At 54.5% G+C, this 25,311-nt stretch overlaps 1 protein-coding gene across 4 annotated transcripts in view; it reads left to right on the top strand.

Moving 5' to 3' along the window:
• Positions 1–15,963, top strand: part of SBK1 (SH3 domain binding kinase 1) — a 49,084-nt gene extending 33,121 nt beyond the window's left edge. For all 4 annotated transcript variants that reach the window (XM_073888081.1, XM_073888080.1, XM_025853861.2 and 1 more), the window contains 3 exons: positions 9,900–10,132; positions 11,490–11,692; positions 12,243–15,963. In XM_073888081.1, coding sequence (XP_073744182.1) covers positions 9,900–10,132; positions 11,490–11,692; positions 12,243–13,070 — 1,264 coding nt within the window. In that variant the 3' untranslated portion in view covers positions 13,071–15,963. The remainder of the gene's footprint in view (positions 1–9,899; positions 10,133–11,489; positions 11,693–12,242) is intronic.
• The last annotated feature ends 9,348 nt before the right edge of the window (positions 15,964–25,311 follow it).

Below are 25,311 nucleotides of genomic sequence, written 5' to 3'. Positions count from 1 at the left end.
TGCCAAGGGGGCTCCCAAGGGCCCCCACCTTCCCGAGCATGGGCTTGGTCCACTGTGGGAATCCAGGGCAACCAAGCCGGGCCAGTCCTCCTCAGGACCTTCTCGGGGGATCCCAGCCCTGGGCTGTGGAGCCTGGGTAGATGGGCATGATCTGTCCTTGCATTTTCCTTTGGCTTTGTCTGGACCACCAGCCGTGCCTAGTTCCTTTTACTGCCTAGACCTAAAAGGATCATACGCAGTGAAAAGTTTCATTCCTGCCCTGCCCGTGTTCACGCAGTTCCCACTGCTCTCCCCAGAGATGCGTTCATGCATTCATGCATCCATTCATTCGCCAAATACTGATGAAGTGCCTACAATGTGCAGGCACTGCACTAACTGCTGGGGGATCCTTGTGAACGAAACCAGCCCGACAACATCCCCGCCCTCCTAGCGCTGAAGTTCCAGTGGGGAAGAGAGGGTCACGATAGATCTTGCCAGGTAGTAAATTATATAGTACGTTAGAGTGATGCCCTCTACCTAGGGACACTAGAGCAGGATAAGGGGAGTGCGGCAGAGTAGCCCTAGTTGAGACGGTGTCAGTTGAGCAGAACTTGGAGGAGAGGGGCCATGTGGCCATCTAAGGGCAGAGAGAACAGCCCCCAGACCGGGAGCTGGTGTGTTTGGGGAACAGCAGGGAGAGCAGCGTGTCTGGAACAGGAGGAGGGAGGAGACAGAGCAAAAGGGTAAACTGAGGGCCCTTGTAAGGATTTTGGAATGAAATGGGAGTTGATGGCGGGTGTTGAGCTGGGGAACAATTGGATCCGAGTGGGCTGTGCTGGGTGGGGACACCAGTTAGGAAGCTACTGCCGCACCCGAGGGACCAGGATGGCTCAGACCAGTGGGAGTGGGTGCTGAGGGAGGTCCAGTACGTTTATTAATGTCTGGTGTTGATTCCAGAGTTACTTTATGCAAATACACGCAAGTGAGAAACCTATCCGTATCTCCCCCCACCCCCAACCCCCGGTTCAAAGTAGCATACTAAACAAAGTGAGCCGGAGGTGCAGAGAGGGCGCGGGAGCTGGTGACAGCTGCTTGCTCCACCAAGAAGCAGCTCTCTCCTACATGGCTGGGGGAGGGCTGGTGGCAGTGCCCTCTGGGGGACACCGAACATTCTACAGAAATCCCAAACGCATTCACCCTTTAACCTGGGCACCCATTTCTAGAACTGAGCATACAGACTCATCTGCACATTGCAAAATGACTTACGTACAAGGCAACTCGCAGTTTACAGTAGGAAAAAGTTGGACACGACCCAGTAGGGATTTGGTTAAATAAATGGCAGTATATCCACTCATACCTTTCCAGCCCCCTGGGAGGGGGGCCTGGGTTCCAGTTCTGCAGCAGCCCCTCCATCCCCCTCGGGGCTGCCTCCCCTCCGCCCGCTTCCTCTAACCTTGCACGGTGCACGGTGTCGTGCGAGGCCTGCCGGGGTGCTGTCCTCGCCTGTGGTGCTGAAGACAGTGGGGCCAGAGACCAAGAGCGGAGAAGAGATGAGCAGGGAAGTTCAGGGTTCAGTCCTTGTCTCTGCCCTTTACCGGCTGAGTGGCCTGGGGCAGGCTGCTTAACCCCTCTAGGCCTCAGGTTCCTTATCTGTAACACGAGGGTGCCATGAAGATGACACCCCCAATGTGAAGCATTGGCATATTGAGAAAATGAGTGATAGTTTGTACAATGTCAATTTAGGAACAATGAAACAGAGTGGTTAGGCTTTTGGACACTGGAGTGATAATGCCTGGGTTTGAATCCCAGCTCTGACATTTATTGGATGATCTTGATCAAGTGACATGACTGCTCTGGGCCTCAGTTTTCTCATCTGTAAGTTGGGGTAAATAACAGTCCCCGTGTCATAGGGTGTTGTGAGGCTTAGATAAGTTAATTTCTCCAAGGCTCTTGGCACACCTCTGGGATCCTTAGTGTTAGCAGTTATGTCACTTTCCTCTCTCACAGTACCTCTAGCTTCTCTGTCCCCCCCCCCAGTGTCACTCCCAGCCATGCCCCCCAGCCGCTGTGTTGGAGCTGGGCTGTGAGAGGGAGAGCACACCCCACCGTGCAGAGGCCCTGGCCTCTAGCCCAACCCTGCCACTGACTTTCTGTGATTTTGAGCAAATCACTGTTTTCTTCTGGCCATCGGTCTCTGCATCATTAAAATGGGGCTAATGATACCTCACACAAGCCCCTGGGAAAATAACTATATGCCTACAGGGTCATGTTCAAGAAAGCCAAGACGTGAAAAGTTACAACTTGCTGAACACAAAGAATTATTCACCTAGCATTTGTCACACCCTGGCTAAGTGCTAGGGATACCGAGGTGATTAAGGCATGGAGCTTGCTGTCAAGGAGCTCTTGGGTTTCTTGCTGGATTGTCAATCCCCTTCAGAGCCCATTTGTGTGTCACCTCCTCCAGGAAGCCACCCTGATCCCCACTGCCATGCCCTCCTTGAAAATGCTGGAGCACTGACATTGCCTTTCTGGCCTTCTATTTATCTGAGTCCTTATTTTGTCTGCCTTCCTAATTCGTAGGTTCATATCTTCTACCTGATGCATTGCTCTAGCCTACTCACCCCATGCCAGTGCCCAAGCCCAAGTAGATATACTTGTCTGGAATCTTTAGGTTGCAAGTAACATAAACTCAACTCAAAGTGGCTTAAGCTAAAAAAAGAAATGTATCGATGCATGAAACAAATGGTCAGGAGTATAATTGGCTTTAGTCATGCATGGATCCAGGTGCCCAGAGTCATCAGAAATCCCTCCACCTTACAGCTCTGCTTTTCTTCTCTGATGCTTCATTCTCGGGCAGGCTCTCCCCGCACGGTGGCAAAGCCGGCCCCCCGCAGCTCCAGACCTTGTCCTCCGGCTTTGCATCCCAAGAGTCAGGAGGCATCTCTTTCTCAATAGCTGCAGCCCAAGTCCTAGGTCTAGATCCCAGTGGGTCACCTTTGGTCACAGGTTCATCTCTGAACCAGTCATAGTGATCTGGCAGACGGGATGGACCTGCTGGCCAGCCAGGCCTGGGTCCAGCCTGCCCCTAAAGCCTGGGTGGAGACATTCTACTGAACCATGTGGCCTGAGAGAAGGGCCATTCCCTGAGGAAAGCAAAATTCATGCTGAGCAGGAAAAAGCACCACAGGCTGACTCAAGAAGCCACTGAAAATGCCTGAGCAAGGCAAGGTGTGGGTCAGATGTGGTCTTAAGATGTGGATAAGAAGGCCTCGGAGGGAGAAGCCTGGAGGTGGGAAAAGGGGGTTGGGCGGTACCTGATGCCGGCTCAGCCATGTGGACTAGGGGCATGAGGCTCCAGCCCCTCCCTCTACAAAGAATCAAAGTGGAGCAGGCCCCTCGTCCCCACTCAGTACCTGAAATAATGCATTTGTCTTATGGCTGCTTTTGTGACACGGCTTTTCATAATAAGACGGACCCAGAGCGGTGACCCACTGAGGCAGCAACGATCATGTGTTCGATGGAATCCTTCCAGGCCAGGGCTTGGTTAAGGATACCCTTGGGGTTTGCCTGGGCTAAGAGCACAGCATGGGTGCAGTGACCTGAGTGAGGGGACCTGGGCATGGGGACAGAGAATCTTAGACTCCCAGAGTGAGAGTAAGAAAGGCCTGGCTGATGTCTCTTGGTCCAACCTCAACCCCCGCTGCCGATTCCCCAACAGATGGGCATCCAGTTCTCCGCTTCTCTACCCCCAGCGATTGAGAACCCATTTCCTCCCTGTTGTGACATGAGAACTGTCTCATTTTGAGTTGTTCTCTGCTTGGGTTTACCTTCAGGAGCCTCAGAGGACACTGTGCACAAGAGCATGGGACCTGAAGCCTGACAGCCTGAGTTCAAATCCAAATTAGTTAGCCCATCCATATCCCTTTCTGTAAGATGCGGTGATCATAGTAGCACCCACCGCCCAGACTTGTGATTGCTAAATAATTTAATCCACCATGGTTATTAGCCCAGCTCCTGGCATATAGAAACACTCAATAAATATTTGCCAGCATTCTTATTCTCCCATGAGACAGGATAAGAGCAGGCCCCCCTCTCTTTACAGACTGGTCACCCTCCAGGCAGTTGGACATACAGAGGTTCAAATCCTAGCTCTTTGGCCTCCTTGCTACATGATCCTTGGATTAGACTAATAGTGCTAAAGCTGCTATAACAAATAAGCCCCGATATCTCAGCAGCCTAACACAACGGACATTTACTTTGGCTTCCATAAAATGTCAAGTGGGCAACCTTCAACAGCAGGAGACTGCCCACAGCCAGGCACTCAGGCTGCTCCTAGCTCCACTGTCTTTTCTTTTTTTTTTTTAGGATTTATTTAACTTCTTTATTTGAGAGAGAGAGAGAGCCCGAGCAGGGGGAGTGGCAGACAGAGGGAGAGGGAGAAGCAGGGAACCCGATGTGGGGCTCGATCCCAGGATCCTGGGATCATGACCTGAGCTGAAGGCACAGCCTTAACCGACTGAGCCACCCAGGTGCCCCTCCACTGTCTTTTAGGACCCAGGAGGCCTCTGTATCAGGCCCGCTTAAAGGAGAGAAAATAGAGAAACCCCGCCCACTCGTAAGAGGACCCGCCCAGCAGTGACTTCCATCATTTCTGCTCACATTCCATTGGAGAAACTGGTCACACCTGGCCACACGTGGCTGCCAGGCGGGCAGGAAATGTATTCCCCTGCTGACAGCCGCCCTCCAGCGACAGCTCTGTAATATAAAAGAGGAAACCAGGGGCACCTGGTGGCTCTTCGGTTAAGTGTCTGCCTTCAGCTCAGGTCATGATCCCAGGGTCCTGGGAGCCCTACATTCGGCTCCCTGCTTGGCGTGGAGCCTGCTTCTCCCTCTCCCACTCCCCCTGCTTGTGTTCCCTCTCTTGCTGTGTCTGTCAAATAAATAAATAAAATCTAAAGTAAAAAAAAAAAATAAAATAAAAGAGGAAACCCAAAGTTTTGATGGACAGTTGGCTATCTTTACCAAAACCCTGGTAAGTCACCAACCTCCTGGGCCTCTGCTTCATCTATAAAATAGAAAGTATCACTTGATCGTGGCAATGGACATTGACTAAAATCCTTGAATTGTATGCCCTACTGTGGGTAAATTTTGTGGTGTGTACTAAGTTAAGCTGTTTGTTTAAAAAGCAGGAGACCTCTTGCCCTTCTTCTCAGGTACTTATGAGGACTCAGTGAAATTTTGCCAGGCTGGTACTCTGTGTGTGTGTGTGTGTGTGTGTGTGTGTGTGTGTGTGTGTGTGTGTGTATGGTAGGGAAGGGCAGTTCCAAAGCAGGCCTGAGTTGGGTTATGCATTGGGTGTAGTTCTCATAAGAGAGGTGCCCAGCTCAAGCCATCTGCCAACAGGAAGTGGTAAGCAGTTCAGTCTTGCTTCTTGCTTGGGAAGCCCCCCCCCCCCCAGCGTGTGGCGGAAGACCCAGCCCACAGGGCCAGAGCTACAAGTGCTGCCAGGAAGGCCGGGTGACACCCCTCTGCCTTCAGCAACAGAGGGGAAACCAGGGGCCTCCCCCGGGGCCAGTGAGGACACACACTTGAGGTGCGAGGCATGTGGGGTGCCTCGGAACAGCACGGTCAGCTTGAGTGTGGATGGTAGTATCAACCACACAGGTTGGAGAGGGGAGGGGAGCAGCCAGGGGCCTCCACTACCCGCTGCTGAAAAGTTCACAGCCACCCAAGTGCACGGCTGCTCCTTCAAGGGGAGGCAGGGGTGATGAAGGTAAAATAGTTTTAGATCAAGTTCCCACTGATGCCAGGCGTATATGCCCTCAAGCACCTGGGTAGGCAGGTGTACCTTACTTTACTCTCTGGCCTTGAGTCCCCGCCTGAAAGAAGTTGCTCTGTCCTCACTGCTGTGGGGATTAAGTGAATTAATACACGGGAAGCACCTGGACAGCGCCTGACACCCAGTCGGCTCTCCGCAGGAGCCGAGTGAATGAATGGGCAGCTTTGGCTCAGGCTTTGCGCTCTCCTGGGCCTCAGTTTCCCCACTTGGATACCCAGGGATCCGGATGGGACACTCCCAACATTCTGACTCAGGAAAACAGTGGTTAAGAGCGCCAACTTTGGAACCAATCCCAATGTGAGCCGTCTGACCTTGGGCAAGCTGTCTGGGCTCTCTGCCTCATTCTCCTCCTCCTGAAAATGGGGGTCATGAGAACACCTACCCACTGAATCGTGAAGATGAGCTCATCCTTAGAGCAGGGCCCTGCTTCCGTGTTAGCTGCTGCTCTTGTCATTGTGATTCTCCCCGTCGTGAAGGTGTGGTCACCAAGGCCCAGACAAGGGACTCACTCAAGGTCACCCAGCTAAAAAGTGGCGCACGGCAGGATCAAGGGCAAGCCTGCTGAGCCCCGAGGTCCGTGCTGTTTCTGTCGCTCCCCACTGTGCCTCTTAAGTCACATGCATGGTAACTGGGTCAGAGGCACTGTGTACCTGGGCCATGACACAGCAACAGGGGATGGCTGTGTGGATTAATTCCTTGTCACCTGCTGACACCTTACAGAGAACAGGCCGGAAGGGAGAGAGAGGTTGTGAAGGAGGGAGGGGTCAATAGTGAAGACCCCCAAAACTGGCCCTAGGAACGAAAGGAAGGGATGAGGGCAAGTTGGATCAGATGTAGCCCCTACCCCCCCGGAGGCCTCTTGGCCTGTTGATGGGGACAGACAGGTGACAGAGTTGAGATCACCCCAAGACATTTCAACAGGAACCCTCAGAGAGAGACACACAGACCCTGTGTGAATCCTGGGGTTCAGCAGAGGCAGGAATCGGCACCCAGGGCAGCAGGGAAGGCTTCCTAGAGGAATGGGACCTGAGGAGTGTGGCTGGGGCAGGGGGAGGTCAAGGCGGGCAGCAGGACCGGCAGAGGAGACGCGAGAGAGGCAGTGCAGGGTGGTGATCACAGCGCGGGCTGAACCTGGAGTGCAGGGGGCAAATGTGGGACCCAAACCCACCCCGCTGTGGCTGGGCCCCTGACCCAGACTGGTGCCTACACAGTGCAACCCTGAGGCCAAAGCAGCAGGGATGAGCCACACACCCAACAGCCCCTGCATGAGGGAGGAGGGAAGAGGGGGAAGAAGAGCTTCTAGCAACTTGCAGCCACCAGTCAGTCTCCCAGAGGACGCAGAGACAGCCCAAAATGACTGGCAGGGCCACAGCCCGAAGTGGGAGCATCACACACGTGTGTGCGCATGGACGGGCACACCCATGGCCTGCCCCGCGTAGCAGCCCTCGGGGAGGCCGCACACGTCAGGAGAAGTAGGTCAGCCGAGCAGCCCAGCAGTCTCTCACTGGCAGGCCGGTGGGGGGAGAGCTCAAGGCAAAGAGGGTGTGTACTCCTCGGAACCCCTGGGGGAGAGGCCAGCACTCTCCCCAGAACTCGCTGTCCATCTCCCTGCTGCATCAGAGCAGATGGCCTGCGGTTCCTCGCTCCGAATTCTCAGCCTCCCCCCGCCCCCCGCCCCCAGCCAGGGTAGTGTGTGGGCATTTGACAGAGGTTGGGATGGGTGACCCCTTCCAGCGCTGAAAGCAAGGAAGGACCATCGTGGGGAGGGGCCGCTCACTTTAGCCTAGTTGGTGGCTGCAGTAAGAGCGACCCAGTGCTGTCCGGCCAGAGCTGGGACTGCATAGAGTCTTGGTGACAGGTGCCACGGCCCAGCTGGGTGGCTGAGGTAGGGGAGCAGGGCCCCGTCTCTGTGGGCCTGGCACCATCCCTCCCCTTGGTGGGGGTCTAGGCAATGAGCTAGTCCAGGCTACAGACGGGCCCCTCTGAGGGCATTCGTGTGGCGTTTCCGACAGACTGAAGGAATTAGGAAAAGCAAGGCAGTGGCTGTGGCGGGGGAAGGTTCTATAGAACAGGACTTGCTCATGAATGGAGGGGAAGGGGGCTGAGAGGGGGAGCAGGATCCTGAGGCAGCAGAAGGGGCAGGAGCCAAATCGGAGGAGGGGAGGAGGGGAGGAGGGCCCCCTGCTCCCCCAGCCAGCCGGAGGGACGTGCAGATGGAGCTCCGTTTGGGGCTGGGTGGGAGGCCAGGAAGTTCCCTCCTGATGTTCCTCCTCTTTGTGTGAAGTGGGAGGCTGGGTCGTGCCAAGAGGGAAGGGGAAGGCAGAGGAGGAGAAGAGGGTTTGGGCCTGGAAGGGTTGCTGCTGGGCCAGGGTGAGCATGCAGGGCTCCCGGAGAGCCCACCCCTGCTCATAGCCTCCGCGGGGCCCGGCTAGAGGGAACACAGATCCCACTACTGAGAGAGCACAGGCACCTGGCCCTTACAGAGCACTTACTGTGTACTGAGCACCAAGCACTCCACGGCCAAGGCCTTTAATAAGTCACAAGCCCGTAGGGAGAAGGCACTATTCTATCCTTTTTATAGATGGAAAACTAAGGCAAGGGAAGATGAAGGTACTTGCCCAAGGCCATCCAGCTAGCAGGTGACAGAGCTGGACCCAAAGCCAGGCCAGCCGGCTCCAAGTCTGCTTTCTCTCCCAGAGCCCTGGGCTGTCTTGCAGGGGTGGGGGCTGGGGGAGCATGGGCTGAGTCACCTGGGATTGGAGGTAGGAGGGAGTGAGGTGAGGGCAGAAGAGGTGCGCCAGGAGGCAGGCTCCTGGGGCTCGGCTTCCAGAGGATTCAGTACCGGCCTCTCCTGCCGATACACGCACAAACAGGAGCACACCTGCGCTGGAAGCCCGGCTCCCCGGCCCAACCCCCCTCCCGCTTGACAGACAAGAAATGCGGGCCCCAGATGGGCATTCGCTGTCACCCTGCCCCGGGCTCTCCCCGCCGCAGCTCTCTGCCCCCCAACACCATCTGGGGACAGACTCGGTACCTCTGACGGGTGCGTGCAGTTTGTGTGGACTCCAAAGGGGTCAGTCAGGCTGTGAATGGGGAGGGTTGGGGCTTTGTGGGACGGGCGCCCTGCCTTGTGTCCGGGGTGGGGGGAGGCTGGGCAGGGCCCTGGGCCTGCACCTGTAGCTGTGTGGGCCTGAGTTGGGGGGGTGTTGTCTGTGGAGGGGCAGGGATGGAAGGCCACGGTGGGTGTGTGGCCATATCTGCACCATCCTGCCAGAGTTTTGTCTGACGCTACTTGGCTGACGAATTTGATACTGTGATCCCTGCCCTCAGACCTCACGTTCCTCACCCCCTGCCTTCCATTCTCAAAAGCCTAGATCACCTTTTATGAGCATATATAATTCACGTATTCACTATTTATTGTCCATCGCCCCCCCCGGAACATAAGTCCCATGGGGGTGGGATTCTTTTCTTTTTATATGTAAAAGATTTTATTTATTCATTTGAGAGAGAGAGAGAGAGAGCACAGGGAAGGGAGGGGCAGAGGGAGAAGGAAAAGCAGACCCCCGCTGAGCAGGGAGCCCAATGAGGGGCTCGATCCCAGCACCCAGAGATCAACCTGAGCCAAAGGCAGACGCTTAACCGACTGAGCCACCCAGGCGCCCTGAGGGTGAGATTCTTATCTGTTTAGTGTCGCGTCCCCACAGCTGTGAACAGCAAGCCCCTGGTAAACAGCAGCTGTGGATCAATATCTATGAATAGGAGCCCCCATGTGAACTTGGTATATGGAGTGTCTTTGTGTGACATAAACACGTGTGCCTTGTCTGATGCTGCATCTGAATGACAGCCTGAGACAGACAGGCCAGTGGCACCCAAGTGGGGACTGCGGGTGTCTGCTGAGAGTGCTGGCTCAGGCCTGGCCCTGAAGCTTTGGGGAACTGGGATGCAGCAAAGATGCTTGTCGCCCCCTTGTGGTCATCTTGAGCCCGGCATCCTGGGACCCTAGGTACTGGGGAAGGAGGAGGTGGGTGGACAAGGGGGCCCTGGCTTCACGTCACATTTCATGCCACATCCCCCGTAACAGGGAGAAGATGAGCGTGGGCTGTCCAGAGCCTGAGCCACCCCGCTCCCTGCCTTGCTGTGGGCCGGGGACTGCCCCTGGGCTGGGTGCAGGGGTGCCCCTCCTCACTGAAGACATGCAGGCACTGACGCTCCGCACCCTGGCTGCCAGTGATGTCACCAAGCACTACGAACTCGTCCGGGAGCTAGGCAAGGGCACCTATGGGAAGGTCGACCTCGTGGCCTACAAGGGCACAGGTGAGCCTCTGCAGGGCGGCCGGTTTTGAAGGCAGGGGTGGGGACTTGTCTGGGGCTCTCAGGTGCTCACTTCGGGAGCCAAGAGGTCAGCAGGGAGACAGAGTTCGTGGCCCAGGTGGAGAGATGCAGCCTGAGCGGCCCAGGGAGACCTGAGAGGGGATATAGGGCCCAGGCTGGAGGGTGGGCTGCTTGGGGACAGCTGAGGGGCTGACCCTGGGACATCTGGAGCTCAGGAGAGAAGTCAGGGCTGACCCCACAGAAGTGGACAGGGCTGAGGGTGGGTCCTTGGAAACAGGGCACTATGCTTAAGGAGAGGTGGGAGATGCCCCTGGGAGGGCAGTATGGCCATCTCCGTTGCTCAGATGAAGACAGTGAGACCCAGAGATCCAGTCATTCAGCTAAGGTCGTGCAGCTAGAGAGGGTTCGAGCCAGGACGAGCTGATTACTGAATCAGCTCCAGAATCTTCTCGCTTAACCAGGAGCACAATGCCTTCCCCACACCATAGGCTCACAGCGGCGCCCACTCGGCCAGTCAGGGACAGGGACTGCATGAGCTCCCACAGCTGCACTCACCTGGGGCAGGGGGCTCTGTGCCAACTGACAGCTGCAGGAGGAACCCTGGACAAGGGATTGCCTGAGCTTTGCCATTTGCTCTGTGTGTGACCTTGGGCAAGTGGCTTAACCTCTCTGTGCCTAGGTGCCTCCTCTGTAAAATAGGGTAGCAATTCAGGCTGGCCCACCTCCTAGGGTCATTAGGAGGAGCAGGTTGTGAATGGGGAGTGCTGAGGGGAGGGCCTGTGACGTGTAAACGCTCTGTGGACACGTGTGCTTCCCCCAGGGGGGTACAGACGGCCACCCAAGCACAAAGTTGGGGACATAGGCCTTGCAGCCCCTCACCTCTCAGTGTCTAATTCCTTCTTACCCACCCATTCAGCACACCTTCGTTGAGCAGCTACGAGGCACCGCCCTGTTGTAGGCACTGGGGATACAGCAGTGAGCGAGACAAAGATTCCTGTGCTCAGGGGGCTACGTCCAAGTGGGGGCCGGGGGCCGGGGGGGGGCGGAGAGCCACCAGATGAAATCAGCATGTTGTATGTCAGGCAGAAAAGAAGAGTGTGGAGGAAGGAGCAGGCCGTCCTCACCGAGGGCTGCAGGTGGGTGCAGGAGACCCAGGCTGACCCCTGAGTCGCTGCATGGCCTCTGGCAAGTCCTTTCCCCCGCGCCGGGCCTCAGTTTCCTACCAGTAGGATGAGGACAGACCCCTGCGGCCTCGCAGCCTGGACAGGCAGGCCTGGGGATGGCGGGTGCAGGAGCGCTGGGTCAGGGGCCTTCACCACTGCCGCTGCTGCCCCATCAGGCACGAAAATGGCGCTGAAGTTTGTGAACAAGAGCAAGACCAAGCTGAAGAACTTCCTGCGGGAGGTGAGCATCACCAACAGCCTCTCCTCCAGCCCCTTCATCATCAAGGTCTTTGACGTGGTTTTTGAGACGGAGGACTGCTACGTGTTCGCCCAAGAGTATGCGCCTGCAGGGGACCTGTTCGACATCATTCCCCCTCAGGTACTTGGTGTGGTGGCACAGGGACGGGGAGGGTCCTCCGGCCCCAGGACAGACGCAGCCAGCAGCTACATAAGAATAGTGGGGACCCAAGAGGGGAGACGAGGCAGCGGGGCCACCAGGGGCTTCCCGGAGGAGGTGCTCTGGAGTGGGGGGAGAATGCCAGGAGGACTCTAGGCTCCCGGCTCTGTGTTTGGCGGCGCCGGGGGGGGGGGGGGGGGAGTCTGCGCCGGCGCCCAGTGGGCAAGTGGCAAGGCCTCTCAGAGCCTTGCGTCCCTATAAGGGAAGTGGCGCAACGGCGGCCGCCAGCGCTCAGGGCAGTGACCGGGGAGGAGGGTGCGGGGTGAAAACTAGCGGGCCAGGGAGGAAGCAGGCATACCCCCCCACCCCGTGGGATGGGGGGAGGCAGCAGGGAGGGCCACGGCCAGAGGGGACTGGCAGCAGTGGGGACTGAGAGGCGGGGGGCAGGGGGGACCGCCGTGGGGGAGGATGGCGGCCGTCCCTGAGCGCGACTCCCCCCTCTACCCCCCGCCCCCCCCCCCCCGGCCGGCAGGTGGGGCTCCCCGAGGACACGGTGAAGCGCTGCGTGCAGCAGCTGGGGCTGGCGCTGGACTTCATGCACGGGAGGCAGCTGGTGCACCGCGACATCAAGCCCGAGAACGTGCTGCTGTTCGACCGCGAGTGCCGCCGCGTGAAGCTGGCCGACTTCGGCATGACGCGCCGCGTGGGCTGCCGCGTGAAGCGGGTCAGCGGCACCATCCCGTACACGGCGCCCGAGGTGTGCCAGGCGGGCCGCGCCGACGGCTTCGCGGTGGACACGGGCGTGGACGTGTGGGCCTTCGGCGTGCTCATCTTCTGCGTGCTCACCGGCAACTTCCCGTGGGAGGCGGCGTCGGGCGCCGACGCCTTCTTCGAGGAGTTCGTGCGCTGGCAGCGGGGCCGCCTGCCGGGGCTGCCGTCGCAGTGGCGCCGCTTCACCGAGCCCGCGCTGCGCATGTTCCAGCGCCTGCTGGCCCTGGAGCCCGAGCGCCGCGGGCCGGCCAAGGAGGTCTTCCGCTTCCTCAAGCACGAGCTCACGTCCGAGCTGCGGCGCCGGCCCTCGCACCGCACGCGCAAGCCCGCCGGGGACCGCCCGCCCGCCGCCGGGCCGCTGCGCCTCGAGGCGCCCGGGCCGCTCAAGCGGACGGTGCTGACCGAGAGCGGCAGCGGCTCCCGGCCCGCGCCCCCTGCCGTTGGGCCCGCGCCCGCGCCCGCGCCCGCGCCCATGCCCGTGCCCGAGGCCGGCCTGGCGCCCCCGGGGCCCCCCGGCAGGACCGACGGCCGCCCGGACAAGAGCAAAGGGCAGGTGGTGCTGGCCACGGCCATCGAGATCTGCGTCTGAGCCGCCCCCGCCGTGCTCGCACCAGGCCGGGCCCGCGCTGAGCCGGGACGGATGGGGGGGATGCGAATCCGACCGCCCCCCGCCCCCCACCCCCGCGGCGGCGGGGGGAGTAGGGCTAGGCTGGGCGGGGTTGCGGGCCCGGGCGCCCGGTTCGCGGCGGGCTGCGGAGATAGCCACCAAAAGACCTCTTGCCCCGCCTGTGGGGCGGGGGCTTGGGTCACAGGAGCCGAGCCCCGCAGACCAGAGGATTCAGATGCACCCCTGACACCCGGAGCGAGGGAGCTTGCGGGCAGACTCCCCTCCCCAAAACACACACACACACCTCCCCTAACCCTGGAACCCTGACTAGTTGCTCCTAGCCCTTTGCACCCCCTGGCCGATCATCCCGCAGCCCCACCCCTGGTCCTCCCTCCTGGCCGCCCCCCCGCCCCCCACACACCCGGGCACAGAAGGGGACGGAAGTGTTGGGGCAGAGAAGGGGCTACTTAGGGCCCTCGGATGCTGGCTAGGGGGAGGGCGACGAGCTGAGGGCAGGGGTGTTGCTCAGCTGCGCCCTGTCCCTTTCCTGGGAGGCTATAGGGGAGAGGCCAAGCCCTCTGCAAAATGTAGCAAATGTCTGGATGTGGCAAAATGTGTGTTTGTGTGTGTGTGTGTGTGTGCCCGCGCAGGTACAAGCCCGAAGAATCTAGTAACCCCCACAACCCATTCCCCCAAGATGAGGACACTGAGCCCCGAAAGAGCACAACTTGCCCTGAGCTGCAGGGACCCTGAGAGGTGGAGCTCTAGAAACCCTCCCCTGCCTCCCCATGAATTGTCCCGAAAACTCGCCAAGGGAAGGGCTGCCAGGGTCGCGCCCCGGCATCCCCAGGGCGACTGGTGTGAGTGCAAAGCCCAGGGCCGGCCCAGCTCCCCAGCTGGCTGCACCTTCCCCAACCGGGGAACCTCAGATCCCCTCGATCCTGGCTCCCCGAGCCCAGACACAGAGGTGATCTGTGCCAGGAATTTCCCTGGGTTTCTGCTGGGGACCGGCATGTCAGCTCTGGGCTGCCCCCAACCCCACGTCTCCCAGCTTCCTGGTACTGGAGTGGGCCGCTCTGGGTGTGAGGATGCTGTGGGAATGAGGGTGGGGGTCCATGGAAACGCGAGGGGGGTGAGTGTGTGAATAGGTGTGTGTGTGCGGCGTGAGTGTGAGTCGAGTGCCCACGTTTGCGTGTAGTCTCCTGTGTTCAGCGATGGCATCCAGACGCCTCCGAACTCCGCCCGGCCCCAGGGTCCTCCTCAGGCAGTTGCCAGCGGGTGTCCAGGCCCGTGCTTCACCACGCGCCCCTCAGGGAATCTGGCCGGGAGGCACCCGCATGTGGGTTCAGGCCCCGAGGCAGCAAAACAGGAACCCAACCTCACCCAGTGTTCCCTCATGACCCCTGCGCTCGCTGTGGAGGCCCGGGACCCCGCAATAACCTCGACATGGGTGAGGCCGCTCCTTCTGCCTGGCAGGGGCCCCTCGGCCATCCCGGGCCACACCTGCCAGGGTCCTACCGGGGCTCCAGGCCATTGGAGGGGGCTCTCCGAGGAGCCCGGCTGACCATAGAGGGCCCAACCACCCTCTGGCCTGGAGCCCCCACCTCTCTCCGCTCATCCCTCATTCCCACCGCGCAAAAGGGCTATAGGTCCCCCTGCCCTGCCTGGGTCCAGTTTACAAACAGCGTGCGGTTTGCCCCAGGGCCTCGCCCCGCCCTCCTCGGTGTGCCGGTCCCTCCGGAGGCCCTCCTCTGCCCTGGGCCCTGGGGCCCTCCACGCGCCAGGTAAGTAGCAATCCCTCCTCCCACCAAGGGCCACATTTCAGAGAAGGGCCCCCCCATCACTGCCCCCGGCCCACCTGGAGCCCATCCGGGCCACCTCTCTCTCCCAGCCGCGACTTCTCCTTTTGCCTTAGGCCTCTCGACATCCTGTCTCTCCTGCAATAACACGGACGCAAGATTCCAAGTAGATGTCCCTCGCCGCGCGCCCTCTCTCTCTCTTTCTCTGTTAAGATCCTATTTGGGAGTTTCTCCCTCGTCGTAGTATCTAGAATGTTAGAGCTGGAAAGGGGACTGTAGTTCTGTAGCCCAGCCCCGGTGTTCAGAGGCACAGGGAGGGGCAGCGACCGCTTGACACCGGAGCGGAACCTGGCCAGGCCCGCTCCCTCGCCGTCGGGGACCTGCTGCGCTGTCACCGCCACCTCTGCTTCTTGGGTTGGGACCCTTTGCCCCTTAGGAGAGGTGTTGGTCACTGATGTTTACCTCAGTTTATGTCACTGTCGAAGAAACAAATAGCAAAAAATAACACCGTAGACACGAAGACTTAGCAGACAACACTCAAAAAAATCTTCCTCTTTCAATTCTTCTGTGAAGCTGTGTGTATGTGTGTGCGTGTGTGTGTGTGTCTCTCTCTCTCTTTCTCTCTCTCTGTCCCACCCTGGGCAGGCTGGGTCGTCCCCGATCTCTGTCCCAGCCCCTGTGCCCCCCACACTGCCCCTGTCCTTCGGTGCTTCCCAGAGGCCCCTCTGAGCTGGCCTGCGGGGTGTGGGGAGCCCCCTGGGCGGGAGGCAGGGCCACAGGTTATCTAGAGGGCCTCCCATCAGGCCCACTGAGAGAGGCCCAAGGCTGCCAACACTCCCTGAGCCTGTGCCGTGGCCGGTGGGACAGTCGTGGTGACTAGCATCAGCGTCCAAGCCTGGCTCAGGGCCTGGGCAGAACCCCAGCTCCCGAGCCCCAGCCCCTCATGTCTTGCCACTGCCCCCCCCACCATGTGTTTGTAAATACTCTGGCATCCTTTGGCCCTGAGAAGGTTTTTAAATGTGTTATTTACTTCTCTAATCATGACAATTGCTATAAAATAAAGTCTAGAAAAATTACCATTGAGTGGCTGTCTTGTCTCAGAATACAGACAGAGTAGGGAGTGGGGCACACAATTATTCTTGAGCTGAAAGCTTGACAGATGTTCTAAAGTGGGGTCTGCGGAGTCTAAGAGCACTTACTTCAGACCTAGAGGAGGCTTGAAGGTCACAGGAACAAGGACCAGGTTCTGGGAGGGAAGGGGCAGCGACTTGTCCCTGGCCCGATGTCCAGCTTCAGCTTGGAGCCCTCAGACTGGGCAGAAAATAGAAGCCAACGCCCAGAGGAACAGAGTAGGCTGATTTAACCAGTCGTCACCCAGCAAATATTTACCGAGCACATTCTGCGTCCCACCCGGGATACAGCAGTGAGCAGGCCAGATGGTGTCCCTGTCCTCAGGCAGCCAGCAATGGAATGATGGAGACAGACATAACCCACATTTAAGGCTGGGTGCTGGGAAAGTACATAACTGGGAAGCTCATCAAGTTTGGGGGTGTCAGGAGCTCACCAAAGACAGAAAACCAGAGGATTCGGAGTTCTCTGGGCAGTGGGGCATGGCTGGGTGGGAAGAAGCTGAATGGGCAGAGTTAAAGGCAAAATGGAGTGCTGAAGGTGGGGGAGCTGGGGTGGGCTGTAAGGAGTTTCACGATTCCACATTCATTCAGCAAGAATTTATTACCGTCTCATAGATAAGATCTTTCCCTCTGTTTCAGACCCTTCGATAGCTCCTTATACCACCCAGTCAAGGCTGAAGTCCTTAGGGTGGCCTCCAAGGTCCCACTCCCATCCCCACCTCCTCTCCCCTGGCCCCTAGGACCACCCAACATGCTCTCCCCTCAGGGCCTGTACCTTTCCCTGGAACTCTCCCAAATCTCCCACCTCCCTCCTGCCTTCCTCCCGTCCTTCAGGTCCCTGCTCAAATATCAAGTGATCAGAGAAAACTTCCTGGAGCAGAAGCCCCTTACCCTGAGCGCTCATCACCACTCCCATCCCATGTTCTTGTTTGTCCTCCATCTCTGTACGCTAGCACGGCAGTTCCGTAAGACCAGTCAGTGTTCGGCAAACTGCTATCCCCTCAACACCCCCAGGGCCTAGGAGAGGGCCTGGCACAGAACAGACACTCCCTAACGGTTTGTCAGCTTAATGAATGAATGCCCAGGGTGCCTGGGTGGCTCAGTTGGTTAAGGGACTGCCTTCGGCTCAGGTCATGATCCTGGAGTCCCGGGATCGAATCCCGCATCAGGCTCCCTGCTCAGAGGCGAGTCTGCTTCTCCCTCTGACCCTCTTCCCTCTCATGCTCTCTATCTCTCATTCTCTCTCTCTCAAATAAATAAATAACAAATCTTAAAAAAAAATGAATGAATGCCCAATACTATTTTAGGCGGCAAGGATACAGCAACAAACAAGACAAACAATCCCTAGCCCCTGAAGCTTACTTGCTGAAGAGGAAAATAGACATTAATTAGATTACATAATTATCTATGAAATGCGGGTGGGGGTAAAAAAAAAATAGGAAAAATAAAGAGAAAAACAAATCCACCCAAACTAGATCAGAGGGGAAAGTACTCGTCCCCAAGAATTTTATCTAGGATACGTTAAAGAAAAACTGTCATTTCAAACCATCTGCCACTTCTCTTCAATAATAAAACTGGACACCCAGGGGCTTCACAGAACACTTTAATGGATTATTAAGGGGTGGAGGGGAAATCCACAAATGCAAACAGTATCTCTGGTTCCCCCCCTTGGTGTACAAATATCACCTTGGAACTGCCAATGTGTCAGATAATACCATGACTTGCCACTAGGGGGCCTTGGTTTTCCGCCGCTGTTGCTTTTGTCTGGGGCTTAGCATCACTGCGTAACTCCCCTGTCGCCTCGCTCGGTCAGGCCCCAGGGACTTGACCAGAAGGGTTTCCAGCCCCTCCCACACACTATATCGGAGCCAGAGCAACCCCTGCAACCCTTAGGTCCTTCCATTTAGCCTGGGTCACCTGCCCTTGCTTGTGGCAAGTGCCTTCTCAAAGGCACTTGGTGTCTTCTCCTGCCCATAGTCCTTAGGCTTTGATAGATAGACTTAGTCTATCAAAGAAGTTCCAGTAACAGTGAACTTCAGAAGGGAAGGGATTGTATTCTTTGTATTCTCCCTTTTTTCCCAACATGCTCCTTGAGTCTTCCACAAGCCTTCCCAGCTACTCGCCAGTGACGGCTAAGCACGCCAAGACAAGGCGTATTGAAATGGAAGCGACTACCTTCGGCTCATGATTCCAGTGTCCTGAGATCGAACCCCAGTCAGGCTCTGTGCTCAGCGGGGAGCCGGCTTCTACCTCTGCCTCTAAACCCCCTCACCTAGGCTCTCTCTCACATGCACGCTCTCTCTCAAATAAATAAAATACTTTTTAAAAGGGGGGGGCAGCCTCAGGGTCCCATTCTACCCTTCACGCAGGGCAGGAGATGCCAACTCAACTTACTTACATCACTGAGGGAGAGAGTCCCCAAACAGCATTTCTCTCTAAAAAATGTAGAGCCTTACCCCCCGCCCCCATCTAGTGCCTGGTTCAGGGTGGAAATGTGGGTGTAAGAAAAGTAATTTCAAGTTATTTACTGGCAGTTGAGGGGAGGAGAATGTTCATCAACCCAGCCTTGCTTTAAGGTCAATGGAGAAGGGCGCCTGGGTGGCTCAGTTGGTTAAGCGACTGCCTTCAGCTCAGGTCATGATCCTGGAGTCACGGGATGAAGTCCTGCATCGGGCTCCCTGCTCAGCAGGGAGTCTGCTTCTCCCTCTGACCCTCCCTCCTCTCATGAGCTCTCTCTCTCTCTCTCATTCTCTCTCTCAAATAAATAAATAAATAAAATCTTAAAAAAAAAAAGGCCAATGGAGAAATTCAGGGGCTTTCATATGGAGTCAAAGAAGGGCAGAAGAGTATGGCGGCTCCAGAGGCCAAGAGTGCACAGGGACAGCCAAAGAAGTAGGCTGTGTAATCCACAATCGTGTATTGTACACTTGAAATTTGCTAAGAGAGCATTATCTTAGGTGTTCTCGCCACACACACACACACACACACACACACACACACACACACTCTCTCTCTCTCAAACCCTAACTATGTGAGGTGATACATATATTAGCTTGTGGTGACCATTTCACAGAGTACACATATTTCAAAACATCAAGTTGTACACCTTAAGCATATACAGTTTTTACTTGTCAATTATACCTCAGTAAAACAAGAAGAAGAAAAAGAGGTTGGTCATGGCCTGACCCAGGAGACCGTGATCCCCAGTTTGGAAATCCTCGGAGAGATCCTGGAGGGGCCTGTTTGTCCTTAATATGTGGCAAGGGGGCTCAAGTCATTCTATTTTGATGTTAGAGGAAAACAGAGGGGGCCTGCAGAAGGCGGAGGATTTGGGGTTATATTTAATTACAGATGTGATAAGGATCATGGGATGCTAAAAACAGTGTAAGAGGTAGTAGACATCCGCTATTTCTGCCTGTTTTGCACCTATTCACCCCCCCTTTTAGTTGATAACACCCCAAGTTTCCCTTCCATTTCTTGATCCATGTGGTTCAGGTGGTGCTGACACCCCGCCGTTGGTTCCATGGCGTGGCCACATGACCAGGTCTGGTCAACCAGCACGTTCCATCCCCTGAGCCACAGCAATTGGCTCAGACATGGACATATGACCCAAGTGAGGCAGCTCCTGGCCTTTCTCTGCACTTATTAGGGGTAAAGTGTTCTCTTTTCATTAGATTTGCTAAGTTTGTGTGATGTAAGCCTGGACCTGCTGGTGGCCATCTTGGCCACCACACAGGTAGATTCCGTCCAAGCATGAAAACCACACAGAGTGACTGAGCAGGGCCAAGAGATTAAGGGAAAAGGAATCTGATGACATTATTTGAACACTAGGATCCAAGACTGAAATTAGATATAAATAGGTTTTCCAGTCACATGAGCCAATATGTGCTCATAAATCCATTTGAGTCTGGTAGCCTGCAAATAAAGAAGTTCTGACTAATGTCCAGAGAAACCGAATCCCTAAGACCCCTGAAGCCACCCGTATCTCTGGGGCCCTGACTTACAGCATCTCCTGACCAACAAGTGACCTTGGTCAAGAGAAGCCACTGAGCCTTTCTGAGGCTGGAGGCTCACTTCTGAAGCTGAGACTACCAGGGTATTCGCCAGGGCTCATTTGGTCCCAAGCGTCAGGTAACCCAACTCAAAGTGGCTGATTGTGCAGAAAAAAAAAAAAAAAAAAGAGTTCCTAAATAGAACGAACTTCAGGTGTAGCTTAATGCAAAGGCTTCAACTTTAACACCAGGATAGGTTTCTCTCTCCAACTGCTCTATTTCTTCAGGGAAGACTTATTCCTGGACTTCTCCTTCTCTCCTCATGGCGTAGGACGGCTGCCAGCCACCACACCTTCCATCCTGTCAAGAGCGACGCCCAACAGGAAAGAGCTGAGGCTGGCTCCCAGGCGGCCTATCCCGGTTGGTGGGTTCCCTCTGCTTGCTTGGTTCTGATTGGGTCCCGTCCCCATCGCTGATCCAATCACATAGCCTGGGCAATGCGGTTCTCTGATTGGCCAAGCCTTGTCACATGCGACCCCCCCCCCCAGCAGGGACTGAAGCCCCACCCAAAGTAATTGACTAGGAACGGGGTATTCTCCCAGGGATAATGGGGTGGGGGGTGAGGTGGGTGGTGAGGGATGGGGGTAGAGGGGCAGGGATTGGGAGTGGAGGTGGAAGTGGAGGTGGGAGGGGGTGGGGTGCTGGGAGTGCAAGTGGGAGGGGGTGGGGGAGTAGACGTATCATTTGGCCCCAACTCTGCCCGCCTCCGTGTACCCATGTCCTCTGCCATGTTATTTTGCCGTGTGATATTAGTATATCTCCTTCAGGCATCAGTTGGGTGGACATTCACTTTGTTTCTGCTGGAAATCAGCCACATAATCATCCCTTTAAAAAACTTATGGGGACAGGAGAAAAATTATGAAGAGTAATGGCTGAAAACTTCCTAAATTTTTTAAGGATTTTATTTATTTGAGATGGAGAGAGAATGAGCAGTGGAAGGTGCAGAGGGGGAGGGAGAAAGGCTCCCGCTGAGCAGGGAGCCCCATGTGGAGCTCAGTCCCAGGACCCCAAGATCATGACTTGAGCCAAAATCAAGAGTTGGCTGCTTAACAGTCTGAGCTACCCAGGCGCCCCTGAAAACTTCCTAAATTTGATGGAAAACATGAATCCGTCCATCCAAGAATCTTACTGAACATTATTATTCGCTATTTATTATTCTATTAGCCGAGCCATGTAGTAAATTATGATCACTTTTCCTTTCTGCACGACCTTTTATCTTCTAGGTGTTGGTAATTTCTTTTTTTATTTGTGTAGAATAATCTATATATTTATTGTTAATTCACCCCCAATCTCTCCATCAGTTGTTTACATAGTTTCTCTAGAGGTTCGGTTTGATTAAGTGGTTTCGAAGTTTAACCTTCTAGAAAGCGGCTAGAGCCCCCTGCCCTGCTCCAGGATGCACTGGCCGCTCTCTGGACCTGTTGCAGGATCGTACTGGGGTCTGTCTCCTCTCATCATTTCCCCAAGGAGTCCCTCTCCCTCTTTTCTATGTTGGAGCTTCTATTCCTGTATTGAATTACGTTTCTCATACTTGATTTACTCTCTCATTTTGGTGGAGCACATTTTCCTATAGTTTAAGGAATAAGTATAGTTAAGGAATAAGAAGTAAATTTTTTAAGATCTTCCAAACAAATATGGGATATTGCCGGATTTCTTTCTAAAAGAGCTCTTAAGGGACACCTGGGTGGCTCAGTTGGTTAAACATCTGCCTTCGGCTCAGGTCATGATCCCAGGGTCCTGGGATCGAGGCCCACATCGGGCTCCTTGCTCAGCAGGGAAACTGCTTCTCCCTCTCTCTCCCTCTGCTTGTGCTCTCTCTGTCAAATACATAAAATCTTTAAATAAATAAATAAAAATAAAAAATAAAAAAAATAAAAGAGCTCTTAAGAGTTTGCCTCTCCGTCAGCAAAAACGACAGTGTGCTTCCCTTAAAACCCCAGCAGCCATTCGTTGTTGCCTGCATCTCAGTATAAAGTGCTAACTCATCAGTGCTTTAATTTGCCATTTGGATTTGCTCCTCTTCGAACAGTCGTTCCATACCCTTTGCCATTTTACTTTGCGGCTGTTGGGTCTTTTGCCGTCCATCTATATGGACTGTTTCGTTCATCTGCCAGATTTGCAAATGGAAATCATCCTTTGATTTAGCTTGGGCATCTCCCCATAATCTTCCCTCCTAAGTTTAACATAGATTCATCTGAAAGATTTTTGGTGTCCTCTGGGCTTCTTTTCTGGGTTTGAAAATTGTCCGCAGTCCCTAGATTTTAAGTGTAGTTCCCTAAGTGTTCTCCTAAGACTTTTACGAAGCATTAATTCATCTTTAATATACTTTTGCCGCTGTTTATCCAATTTTATTTGCTTATTTCTTCCAGTGGACAGCCAGTTGTGCCGGCTGTTTGTAAGTAAACTGGCCTCTTCTGACTGAATTGGATTTCCACTTTTGTCATGATTTCAACTCCCATAAGGTAATGGGTTCCATTTCTGGGTTGTTTGTTTAGTTGCCATGGTGCAGATTTGGGGCATTTTCCGTGTGCAACATAATGTAGGTGTTATCTGATTTTTTAAAGGCCCCACTGGTATTTTGATTGGAATTACATGTGGGGAAATTCATGTTTTTCTGATGTTTTTAACTTGTCCCGTGTTCTGATGTTTGTTCTTTATCCTTCAACACATTTTTCTTCATGGAGCTCCTACCCCTTCTCTGTTAGATGTATTCCCCAGTAATATAAATGTGGATGAAGTCTTTTCCTTTTTCTATTTCTAGCCAACGATTTCTTACAGTATCGAGTTGCCTTATCTCTTCTTTCTCAGTAGTGAGCATTTCATTGTTTTTTATCCTGGTGTCTTTGATTGAACCTCCGAAAACAGTTTTGTTTTGATTCTAAGAGAAATGGCTTTAGTATCTAGAATGATGTTTGCTGTTAGTTTGGGCAAAGAACCTTTATCATACTTAAGTAGTTTCTCCTTCTTCTTCTTCTTTCTTTTTAAACAGTTTTTCTTAAGAAAAAGAAATTGGATTTTTTCAACATCAATTGATATGATCACATTGCTACTCTCTTTCATGATGATGTAAAGAATTATGTTGATGAATTACTTGATATGGAACCTGTCTTGCATTCCTGAAAGAAGCTCTAGTTGCTCAAAGTATGTTATTCTTTTGACCTTGATAAAATACAACTGCATTTTATTTGCTAGCATTTGATTTAGAATGTTTGCTTCGAAATCGGGGAGAGATTGGTCTACGATTTACTGGTTTTTGTTGTTTCTGTTCTTGTTATATTTTGTTGGTTGGTTTATTTGTTTATCAAGTTTTTATGTTAAGGTCATGCTGCCTTCATAAAATAAAGTGGAGAGTTTCTGGGGCACCTGGGTGGCTCAGTCGGTTAAGCGTCTGCCTTTAGCTCAGGCCATGATCTTGGGGCCCTGGGATCAAGCCCTGCATCAGGCTCTCTGCTCAGTGGGGACTCTGCTTTTCTCTATCTAGCTAGCTCTCTCTCTCTCAAATAAATACTCTCTTTAAGATTTTATTTATTTATTTGAGAGAGAGAGAGAGCACGAGCTAAGGGAGTGGCAGGAAGAGGGAGAAGAAGCTTGCTCCCGCTGAGCAGGGAACCCAATGCTGAGCTTGATCCCAGGACCCTGGGATCATGACCTGAGCTGAAGAAAGCAGATGCTTAACCAACCCAGCCACCCAGGTGCCCCTCAAATAAATAAATACTCTTTAAAAAATAAAAATAAAATAAAGTGGAGAGTTTCTATCTTTTTCTATGACCTAGAGTGGTTTAAGTAGCATTGGAATTACCTTTGCTTTTATCAATCTAAATTATTGGAAGATCAACTAAATTCCTCTTTGAAATCATCAAGGCCTGGTGCTTTACAAATAAGCTTATGCATACAAAAAAAGTACGTAACAAAAAAAAAAAACCGCTATTAACAGAAATGTAAGTTATTACTTGTCTGGGTCACCAAGGTTTAGCTTGGCTAAAAGGGGGTGGGGGGTACCCACTGTGTTTTCCTAGTGGCAAGGCTGCAGCCGGCCAGACTGGCTGGGAAGTTACTTGGGAGGTGGTGAGACCCTGCAGTGTGATTCCTGGTTTTCTCCCCTTCCTTCCGTTCTCTGTAATAACAATGTGCCCGCATTTAAACTCCCGCCATTTTATTAACAGGTTGAGGCTATGTAGCCAACAGAGAGTCGGATTCTGGGGAGAGAAGGACCCATGAAGGTTTGAAACCCACCCCTGCCCTGGGCAACTTGGACACCTGTGTAGGGCTGGTTTCTTGGCTGTAAAACAGATTTGTGTGAGGTTTCAATAAAATAAAGGTTGCACAGAGTCTGCAGATATTCCACAATCGTGTCTCCTCCTTACCTACCCCCACCCACCCCACCGCCCGACTCCTGACAGAAGAAGGCTGCATTTGGTTGTGTGGGCAAAGGGGAGTCATGGCAGGTCCTTAAGGCGGGGAGTCACCAAGATCCAATAAAGCACAATAGGAAAGGTTTAGCGCCAGGAGGTGGATTTAATTAGCCTGATGTTACAGGAGAGGAAACTGAGTCACAGAGAGAGGGAAGTTCCTTGCCCAAGATCACACAGCTACAAAGTAACCGTGCTGGAATCTGAACGCACGTCTTTCTGACTCCAGGCCTCTCTGTCACAGGGCCTATCCATTCCCCAATCCGAGAATCTGGGAGGCACCCCCAGCCCTCCATAGCCCACTGTGCAACCAGCTTCTTGGGAGGGCTGAGCATCTCCCCTGGCGCCCTAGCACCTTCCGTACCTACCCCCGCATGAGTCACTCCCCGGAGCCAGAGTGAAAGAACCCACCCCCTGGGGGAGTTCTCTGTGTGAGTGCATTTCGGGTTCCCGTCTTAGTCACCACTTCTTTTGGTTCCCACCCCTCCCCCCAGCTGCCAGGGGCCTCCAAGTCCCCAGCCACCCATGCCACCCCATCGGGCTCAGGCCCCGACCGTGGTGAGGCTTTGGTGGTGGGGCTGGCGAGGCCGAATCCTGAGATGCAGGCAGGGCGACTGGGGGGCAGTAGGCCCCATAACCACCGTTGGCTTCCCTTTAACCTAAGTGAAAGCCGTGAACTTGTCAGGTGGACAGTCGCACTACCATTAACAGCCAGCATTTCTAGAGCACTGACTTCAGCCAGGCCCTGCTTGGAGCCCTTTGCGTCTATTAAGACATGTAATCCTCCTACAAGCCCATGAGGCCCTGGTGTCCCTGTTTTATAGCTGAAGCAA

The sequence above is a fragment of the Callorhinus ursinus genome, unplaced genomic scaffold (genome assembly GCF_003265705.2).
Source record: "Callorhinus ursinus isolate GAN/ISIS: 27379988/994484 unplaced genomic scaffold, GSC_fseal_2.0 scaffold87, whole genome shotgun sequence".
Lineage (NCBI taxonomy): Eukaryota > Metazoa > Chordata > Mammalia > Carnivora > Otariidae > Callorhinus > Callorhinus ursinus.
This window is presented reverse-complemented; position numbering and strand designations above follow the sequence as displayed.